This window comes from Alosa pseudoharengus, unplaced genomic scaffold (genome assembly GCF_046254945.1).
Source record: "Alosa pseudoharengus isolate Yale_2024_CS ecotype anadromous, Long Island Sound unplaced genomic scaffold, YU_APseudo_1.1 YU_APseudo_1.1_scf_2, whole genome shotgun sequence".
Lineage (NCBI taxonomy): Eukaryota > Metazoa > Chordata > Actinopteri > Clupeiformes > Clupeidae > Alosa > Alosa pseudoharengus.
Window position 1 is genome coordinate 12014595 of NW_027468663.1, and position 10000 is coordinate 12024594.

A 10000-nucleotide genomic window follows, 5' to 3' on the forward strand; every position below is an offset into this window, starting at 1 on the left:
CTGGTAAGGTTAATGTTGATCTCTCAGATTAAATCATGGATCATGGTTTCAAATTAGTGGCTACACACACACACACACACACACACACACACACACACACACACACACACACACACACACACACACACATGTGCACTGTCTCTCTGCATCTATTCTGTATGAGTTTCTCTCACCTCTCTTGTTATGTCTGGGCCTTGATTGTTGTTTTCCCGGCGTGTCTGCTTCAGCGCTCCTTTTCTCACTCTGACCTCCTTCCATCCCTCTCTCCGTCTCCTGCTCAACTCTATCCATCCCTCTCTCCATCTCCTGCTCAACTCTATCCCTCCCTCTCTCCGTCTTCTGCTCAACTCTATCCCTCCCTCTCACCGTCTTCTGCTCAACTCTATCTCTCCCACTCAGGTGGTGCAGGTGTTGCGGGCGATTGATAGAGACGAAGGGGGGAATGACAGCACCGTCCATTTCAACATCCCTCCAGAGTCCGGCACTGCCCTCAACTTCACCATCAGGGAGAGTGGAGGTATGCAGACTTTCACTCTTCTTTTCCATCTCCACCTCTCTCTTTCTCTCTCTCTCCCCCTCTCCATCTCTCTCTCTCTCACTGTCTCTCTCTCATTTTCTCCTCCACGCATGTCTGCCCCTCTCCTCTTCATCCATCTCAGTGTGAAGTGCAGGTCTATTGTGTTGCCTCTTTCTGTTGCTCTCCTTTGTTTTCCTCTTTTGTTTGCCTTTTCCTCCGTGCTCCATCCATCTTTTCCCCAGGAGTGCGGGCAGAATATATTCTCCGTGGGCTCCGCCGGGCTCAGACTGGCGTTTTTTCCCTTCCTCCTGTCTACAAATGGCCTGCTGCTGCTGAGTAGGAATGAAATGGGGATTAATTGAATTCAATTGAAACCAAATCAATTGATTTCATTCACCAAGCAACCTCAGCCATTCCCCCCCTAAAGCTACACTGACTGTTCAATTATTCCTCTCTCTCTCTATTTCTCCCTTTCTTTTTTTCTCTCTCTCCATCATCCTCTTCTTCTTTTCCCTCTTCCTCTCCATCTCTTTCTGTTTCTCTCTCTGTTTTGGCTCTCCTTCTATCCCTCTCTCCCTCTCTATCTTGTTTTCTCTCTATCTCTCTCCCTTGTTTTCTGTCACTCCCCCCCCCCCCCTCTCTCTCTCTCTCTCTCTCTCTCTCTTTCCCTCTCTCTCTCTCTCTCTCTCCCTACTACCCCCTATGCATCTCCTGCAGGTCCCACGGCCAGCCTGGTGCTGGTGTCCCCGCTGCAGACGCTCTCCCGCTCGCCGTCCTCGTCGCTGACCCTCCACGTGCCCCTCATCCTGCGTGACGGCGCCTCGGGCATGACCAACACGGGCACGGTGACGGTGACGGTGTGCCCGTGCTTGCGCGGCGGGGCAACTGCCAGCGAGAAGGAGCGCCAGCAGGAGGCTGAGGGCAGCGAGTGGGAGCGCGAGGCCGTCTGTCTGCCCCAGCCGTCCTCCTCGCCCTCCCCGGGCCTCAGCACCGCCGCCCTGCTGGCCATCCTGGCCTGCGTGGCCACCCTGCTGGGTAAGAGAAGAGACGCAGAGAGAGTGACCGCTGCGCGCGCGACACGCCTCACCAGCGTGTTGTGCCACACACACACACTCACACACAAGCTGTGACACACTCACTCACAGCGACTAATAGCGGTCCCATTCATTTCAGTGGTCCATGCTATATGCTTGTTGCATCTTCAGCCAAGGAAGTATGAAAAATGAGGGTTGATGACAGCTTGCTTCTTGATGCTCAATTTTCTTGCTAAAATATATAAACAGCCAATCGACCGAGCTATAAATGTCACATGAAGGATGAGCACAGTAAGTAAAAGCCTGTAGTAGTTATTGGTCACACTTGTAGGTAATGGATACCGGTCAATGGACAACAACCCTCTTGGCATCTTGTAGCTGTAGCTGGAGGAATTTAACCCCTCAAAGCCTGATGCTCTGGGTAAGAGACAGTTGCAGTGTTAACCTCCCTGCCTCTTTTGGCCTGCCTGTTTGTGTGTGGTGCGCAGCACGCTCATAATTTGTCTCCTGTGCGAACATTTCGGTGCTCGAGCCTCGCCTCGCACTTCCTGAGATTTAGTGCTCGTTTGTGATGTATGGAGTCACTGCTCTGGGTTATTATACGTTGTGAGGCGTGATTCACTCGAGCATAAACAAAGCCCTCTGTCTCCTGCTACCGATCCGTCTCTCTCGTCTCCCCTCCTACCAGCAGCCATTTTTTTTTTGTTCACCGCTCCCCGTTCTGCTCTTCTCCCCTCCGCAGCTGTCAGCGCTCTCTCGCTCTCGCTGCGGCGGCAGAAGCGCGACTCGCTCTCGCCGCTGGAGGAGGACGACGTTCGCGAGAACATCATCACCTACGACGACGAGGGCGGCGGCGAGGCCGACACGGCCGCATTCGACATCGCCGCGCTGCAGAGCGCACCTCACGGCGTGCGCAGGGGATACCGCACCCTCGACAGCAGGAACATGTGAGCAGTGTGGTAGGAGGGGAGGGGAGAGGGGAACTCACCGGTATGAAGCAGGGGAATAAGAACTGAACCTGGGATTTTTTAGAGAAACATTACGGGACAGCGACATTAATCAAATAGGCATTCCAACACCCCTCCAGGGGTCTGTAGCCTGGTTTGAGAGCACTGCATGTGCTGAAGTTGGTGTGCAGTGTTCTTTTATAAGTACAACCTCATAGTCTTCTGTTTGATTTGAGTAAGTAGAAACATCTTGTGCCAGGGAGGGCAACTAATTAGATAGATGAGGCGGAGCGTGGCACAGTTTAAACACATATCTGCAGGCCAAGCACCCTAGAGGACCTCTGTGTTACGCCGCAGTGCTCTTCCCAGCTGTGCTTTTAACACGCCACGTGTGTGTGTGTGTGTGTGTGTGTGTGTGTGTGTGTGTGTGTGTGTGTTGTGGCCTCTGTCTGCAGACGGTACTCGCAGCACGTGCAGGATAAGAGCCGCACCTACAGCTGGGCGCAGGCTGGGGCGGGCGGGGGCGCGGGGGCGCTGGAGCCGGCCTACTCGGCCTCGGTGGCGCCCCTCTACGGACGCCTCTGCTACAGCAGCCAGACGCTGCCGGTGCTGCGCCGTGGACAGGGCCCGCTGGAGCCCGGCGCCACTGAGCTCGGGGGCTACCGCATCCCCGGCGGCCCGCCCGACCACTCGCTGGTCATCCAGAACCAGGGTGCCATGGTGGGCACTCTGGAGCACTGCAGCATGTACGGGGAGCCCGGCGGCGGCAGTCCCAGAGAGGGCACCACGTCTCAGGACGGAGCAACGGCGTCGGAGGGGGGGACGCCACGGACCAACGACAGCAAGGAGAGACTGGGCGGAGGGACAGGGACGGACTCCAGTAGTGACGCCCAGCAAAGCCAAGACCTGGACTGGGTAAGGAACTAGTCTGGGATAACACTCCGCTACACTACTGTAATATTCAGGTTACTGGTCTGGGTAAGGAATGGGATAACACTCCGCTACACTACCGTAATATTCAGGTTACTGGTCTGGGTAAGGAATGGGATAACACTCCGCTACACTACTGTAATATTCAGGTTACTGGTCTGGGATAACACTCACTACCGTAATATTCAGGTTACTGGTCTGGGATAACACTCCGCTACACTACTGTAATATTCAGGTTACTAGTCTGGGATAACACTCCGCTACACTACCGTAATATTCGGGTTACTGGTCTGGGATAACACTCCGCTACACTACCGTAATATTCAGGTTACGGGTCATGGGTCTGGTTTGAGTAATACATCAACATTGAGGTTCCATTAACAAACAGTACTTTAAATGCAGTTACTCTTATTAATCAAGTAAAAACAGCCACAGTGCATCATGATTGATAATTGGTCCTTTTCCTTCTTTTAAATAGCTTGAATGTGAATTAAGTTAATGGTTTCTTGATATAGCATGGTTCATTAACAGACTCAAAGCATGAACTTCCACTCTTAACATTATCTATGATTTGTGAATGCTGAGGATGATGATTTGTTTATGGTAATTAGAGCCTCACCTTGTGTTTTTTAATGGGATCTTAATGTCAAGCGTTTCCAGGCTATGTCAACTGCTTGAGATGGTGGTGTGTGTGTGTGTGTGTGTGTGTGTGTGTGTGTGTGTGTGTGTGTGTGTGTGCGCGTGTTTGTGAGTGTGTGTATTTACTTTGGTTTTCACAATTGTGTCTCTCGTTGTCTTTCTCCCACCTCATGCTCATCCCACAGTGCAGTGTTAGCTCTTTCTAGTGCCAAGTTAACCTCGCTAGCTCTCCCTGAGCAGTCTGTTTCACTCTCTGTCACTGGCCCTTTCTCTCTCTCTTTTTCTCCTTCTCTCCCTTTTTGCTGCTTCTCTCGTTCCTTCCTGTCTGGCCACCGCTCCTCTCGTCTTTGCCTGCTATGTCATCATCCAAACTGCCTCCATTATTTCGTCCCATTGTCATCTCCTCTCTCACTTTGTCTGTGTTTATCTCTTCGTTCCTTCTCTTCCCCCCTTTTCTGTTCCTCCTTCTCTCTTCTCCTCTGGTCCTCTCTCTGTCCACTCCCTCCCCCCCCCACCCCCCCCCCCCCCCCCCGGTCTCTTCATGGCTCCACGTAACAGAAGCGCGCCCTCATCCTTCCCCTGACTGACCCGTTCCTTCCTCCCCGTCCCCTTCAGGTCCAGCCGGAGCCCGGCGCGCGGGAGCAGCAGACACTGGTGCTGACCCGCTCCGGTTCGCTGGCGGGCACCGGCATCGCTGCAGGCGGCTGGCTGTGTGACTCGGCCACGCTACCGCTGGCCGGACGTCGGGCCTCCCGTGCCGACTTCTCCCCGAAACGCGGCAGCATCGCCACTGCCGGAGGGCCCTCGGAGCCCATGCTGGACGGCGGAGGCGGTGGCGGAGTCAAGGAGACCCAGACGCAGTCGCTCAGCCGCAACTACGCCACGGTGGTGCCCGTGGACGGGCCGAGGGACTACATGGGCAGCCTGGGCCGTGGTGGGGGCTTGGAGATGGGCAGCAGCTTCGTGGTGGCACGGCCCGAGAGGGAAGGGGGCATCCCGCTGTCGGGGCCGCCCTGCGGGGGTCTGTACCCGGACGGCGGGGCGTTCATGGCGGACTGGCGGGAGCGGGTGGGCCTGGGAGGAGGAGGAGGGTACGTGCTGGCCAGGAGGGATATGACGCCCCAGCTCCTGCCGTTCCCCGGTCAGGGCCGAGGCAGGGCGGCAGCGGCGGCGTTCGGAGCAGTGCTGGGCTACGGCGGCGGTGGCGGCTGGGGCTCGGGGCCAGAGGCAGGCAGGGCGGCGGCGGGGGGAGCAGGCGGAGGTCAGTCTCTGGCCCTGCGCGTGGGCGAGTTCCTGCGCCTACGTCTGGCCCAGGTCACCTTCGACCCCTCGCAGCCGCCGTACGACTCGGTGCAGGTGTACGGCCTGGAGGGCACGGGCTCGCGGGCCGGCTCGCTCAGCTCGCTGGAGAGCGAGGGCGACAAGGAGCCCGACAAGGAGGAGTGGGGCAAAGGCATGGAGGAGTGGGGGCCCCAGTTCCACAAGCTCGCCCTGCTCTTCCGCGAGCGGGAGAAAGAGAGAGGAGACAAGAAAGGCAACGAGGGAGAGACAGAGCCGAAGGAGGCGAACCAGGACGGGGAGAAGGAGACGAGGGCGAGCGATGAGGCCAAGGACTGAGGGGAAGGGACAGCGAGGGAGAGAGGGAATGAGAAGGGGAGGGGGAGAGAGGGAGAGATAGAGAGAGAGAGAGAGAGAGAGAGGTGAGAGGATGATTAAAAAGCAACATGAAAAGAGAGGGCGAAGGAGAGCGAGATGAAGAGGGAAAGTAATGGGAGAGGACAAAGAAAAACGAGCAGAGGCTAGTGGCGGTGAAGCAGGGGCCGAGGGAGAGAGTGATTGATGCAATTTAAAGCAATAAGTGTTGAAAGGCTTGATGTGAGCACAGACAAGAAGACATGGTGCTTCTCTATTGCGTATTTACTGTTTGTTAAGTGTTCTGGACACCCTACGAAAACAAGGAGTCAAAGCCTCCTAGACAGTATTTAATTATGCTCTGCTTGGAGGGAGATGGAGATGGAGGGAAAGAGACAGAGGGAGGGAGAGAGGGTGAAAACAAGATTGCAAGAGAAAGCCTGTGAGAGGGATTGAGAGATTGAGAGTGACTAAGACCTTAGATAATGTTTCTGGGGCATTGCGAGACAAAAGCAACCACAGGGGAGCCACAGAAACTAGGGTAGCACACGGTGGATAAGAAAAGTAATAAGAAACAATGGCATGGGAGTGGAAGGGAGATTTGTCCAGAATCTGTTGCTTTTATACATCCTACTGACAGTAAAGTGAATAATTCAGTTTGCCATGTCAGTCCTAAAGGAAGCTATAAATATTTAAACATTAAAGGAAATAAACGTCTGTTCCTTTTGAATGGGATCAGAGAAATCCACAGTGGGGAGACGTGCTGTTTCAGTGGATGTCAACACCCATAATGTTTCCCTGCAAAATTTGCTGTAATAATAGGCACGCACCCCCAACACATGCACAATTTAACAACAGACACACACACACACACACACACACACACACACACACACGGATATTACAAAATCCCAAGAAGGCTGTATCAAATCTTGGCCTTGCAAAACTTGCTATTGGAGATGTCTCCCATTTCAGACCTGCAGGAACTGCATTGCATTGCATACTGTTAAAGCATTGATTGTACTCAATAAGTCACTACAGCAAAAAAGTGAAATTAGTTTGTTTTTGTGGAGTGATTCAGTGCATCTTTGCCGCGTCCTTCAATGTAGAACAAGTATAGTTTGTAGGCAATGAGATCAAGTTGTCTTTTGCAATCAGTGCCACAGAACTCTTCACAGCTGATGTTGAAATAGAATTCCATGACGTGCTGATTATTCTAAACAAATTGGAACCGATGGACCCTCGGACCTGCAGAGCCAGATGGAATCGGAATGCAAATGGACTTGGAGACTAAAACTGGAAAGCACTTTTCTACATGTGAAGTTCGATGATAGATCTGAAAATATTGTGTTTTTTTATCATCATAAAAGATAATCAAAGCGATCACAATGTTCTATGTAAATGTAATTCAAATGTAAATATCACTGAAAACCATTGTGAACAATGTAATGACTGTATTGTTGACGTTTCAAAAGCATAGCAGGAAGGAGGAAGTGATAGGGGGAAATGTCACATTAAGAGCCATGCCTGGACCACTGTTCCTGACTCACGTTAAGCTGAATTTACGTGTTTCCCTCACTGTGCACCTGTGTTCTCTCCGTCCTATGCTGGTGTTACACATAGCCAACGCCTGTCCAAACCATAGATACTGAAACACTATAGATTGGCCACATTACCTGTGATTACAGTTTTCTATTTAGCCTGGGTACGCTGTCTAATATTGCTATGGATACCATTGATTTTCTAATGAGCACGCAAAGCTATCTTTTGGCTGTAATTATTTCAGTGCTGACTGAATGATTGAATATCCAGCAAATGCATCATTAAAGGTTCTCCATGGTTGCATTCACTCTTGAGTCCGAGATGGAGCAAATTATTGATGGAAATTGCAGTGTCCGGTCTATGCTTTTCTATGTCTAGGGTTCAAGAAAACCCATTTGGACTGAGCTTAACCCTTCACTCCCAAGTGGCCCTGTCTGACATGCATTTCCTGTTATTAACACAGATTTTGTACACACGTCAGTTATTTAGATGCAGAAATCGTACCCTACACACTATATGTTGCAGGATTTTGTTTCAATACTCTCCCACCCTATTTTGCTTGGCTTATACATTTCAAACAGACTATGTACAAAATGCTCAGTGAATGGATATTGAAGTGCTTTTGCTAGGGGGAGTATCTGATTGTACTCCCTTTCAGAACTCCTCTCTCCAGCAGCAGGCCCACCTGCCTGCCATGGGCAGACTACAGAGCCGTCTGATGCTGTATGTGTTTGAAATTTGAAACACTCATGGCTGCCCTGCAGTTGCCAATTCCTCACCGAGTTCACGTTTCAGATTTTTCTGTGTGAATACCAATGTTGAATGGCTAGATGGTACAGTGTGTTTGTGTGTGTGTGTGTGTGAGAGAGAGAGAGAGAGAGAGAGAGAGAGAGAGAGAGAGAGAGAGAGAGAGAGATCACAGACACTACTGGCACAGGATCTCCCCTGGCTTGGACCAGTGAAATGGGCGACAGAGTCTCTGATCTGTGTTTAGCCGACTGATGGACCTTTCATCCAAGACCCTGACCTCGCTCAGACCCGACTGAACCTCTGTGTTTCACTGTGTACCTGACCGGACCAAACCAGAACCACTGCATTATTGTGCACAACCACAGAGGGGTGGAATGGGCGTCAGAGCCTTTGGACTCCACAGGGTGTTGACCTGGGCATGAGATCAACCACTCTCCCTGAAAGAATAGTGTGTATGTTGTTGAAAGAGACTCATAGCTTTTCAATTAGGCCACCAGCAAAACAAACATTTTTGCTTGTACTTCTGCTAAAAAATAGTGATTGAATAAGCAAGCAACAAGTCTGCTATTAAAAAACGGTTCCAGTGTGATTTCGAAAATCATCTTTATTCAAATGGGTTCTTATTAAATGTGAACTATTCATTGAACTCTCCAAAAATGTGATTAACATCTTGTGTGAATCTGTGATGTGTTGCTCCTAGAGCTTCCTACACCACAGCCCCACCCTGGAGTCAAAGATGCAAAGAAATAGTTCAGGCTCTTCAGTTGGTATCAAACAAATTGTAATGGTGACCTGAAGTCCTTCAGCAAGGCAGTTTATTGGCTTAGACAAACATATTTTCATAACAAGCATAATTTTCATAACAGCTATCCTTTTGGCACACTATTGAATAAGCAGAACAGCAAACTTCAGGCAGAGGAGGTGTGTGTGTGTGTTAGTCAGGGTCTCATTGGAAGGGGGGACCACTGACCTTGAACCCCCTGTAGAGGTCACAAGGCTCTGACTCCTTTGGGTATTGTACTGCTCCTGCACGATGTAAGAGGGGCTCTTTTGTGAAGCTAGAAAAAAAATCACAATGGCGTACTGAATAAAGTGTATTTATTCTGTTGTATTTTTCTTTTATTCCTTTTTCTTTTTTGTAAAAATTGAATAAAGATGCTAAGTTTGGAAATGGTGTGAGAACAGTGTGTGCTCTTTTTCTTATTTAAGTAAACTGAAGCAGGACCAGACCCAACTCCATCTGACCTAAGTCATGCCATGCAGGCTCGCACTTCTGTGTCCATTCCACAGGCCTGTAATAATTGAGAGTGCATGCAAACATTGCACTGCATTGTCATCTGGTGGCTTCTTCAGTTCAGCACAGTTCATGCGAGTACAGTTCATCAGCAAATGTGTTTATTTTGAATTTTCACATCCTGCTCTGCGTATATCACTGGTATTTCCCTCAGGAAATGCATCTCTAGTTTTTGATGTTTTCCTCGCCATGCTTAGTTATTTGTTTGTTTGTTTGTTTGGGGCGTCTTGAGTGTGAGCTTCAGATATCTCTTCAGAGGCGGGAGCTGAGTCATAGTTCACTGACTGGAGTATGGGGGGGGGGGGGGGGTGCCCTGTCCATTCTAATCTGTCTTGTGTAATCTGGCCCTGGCTAACACAGAGGCTGTTTAAGGTCAGCCAGGGAACAAAGCAAGTTCACCACCAATCACACTCTGCAGGAACAATACTGTGCCTTTAAACCCTTGGAGAATGAGTCTATCAATCATTCTATCTATCTATCTATCTATCTTTCTATCTATCTATCTATGTATCTATATATCTATCTATCTATCTATCTATCTATCTAAATATCTATAAGTATAAGTATATATACTCTTTTGATCCCGTGAGGGAAATTTGGTCTCTGCATTTAACCCAATCCATGAATTAGTGAAACACAGCACACAGTGAGGTGAAGCACACACTAATCCCGGCGCAGTGAGCTGCCTGCTACAACAGCGGCGCTCGGGGAGCAG

At 50.4% G+C, this 10000-nt stretch overlaps 1 protein-coding gene across 1 annotated transcript in view; it reads left to right on the forward strand.

Annotated features, from left to right (window-relative positions):
- The window catches only part of cdh24b (cadherin 24, type 2b), a 66036-nt gene extending 60352 nt beyond the window's left edge, over positions 1–5684 (forward strand). The window contains exons 10-14 of the mRNA XM_076293133.1: positions 400–517; positions 1235–1552; positions 2294–2498; positions 2954–3413; positions 4683–5684. Coding sequence (XP_076149248.1) covers positions 400–517; positions 1235–1552; positions 2294–2498; positions 2954–3413; positions 4683–5684 — 2103 coding nt within the window. The remainder of the gene's footprint in view (positions 1–399; positions 518–1234; positions 1553–2293; positions 2499–2953; positions 3414–4682) is intronic.
- Positions 5685–10000: the final 4316 nt, after the last annotated feature.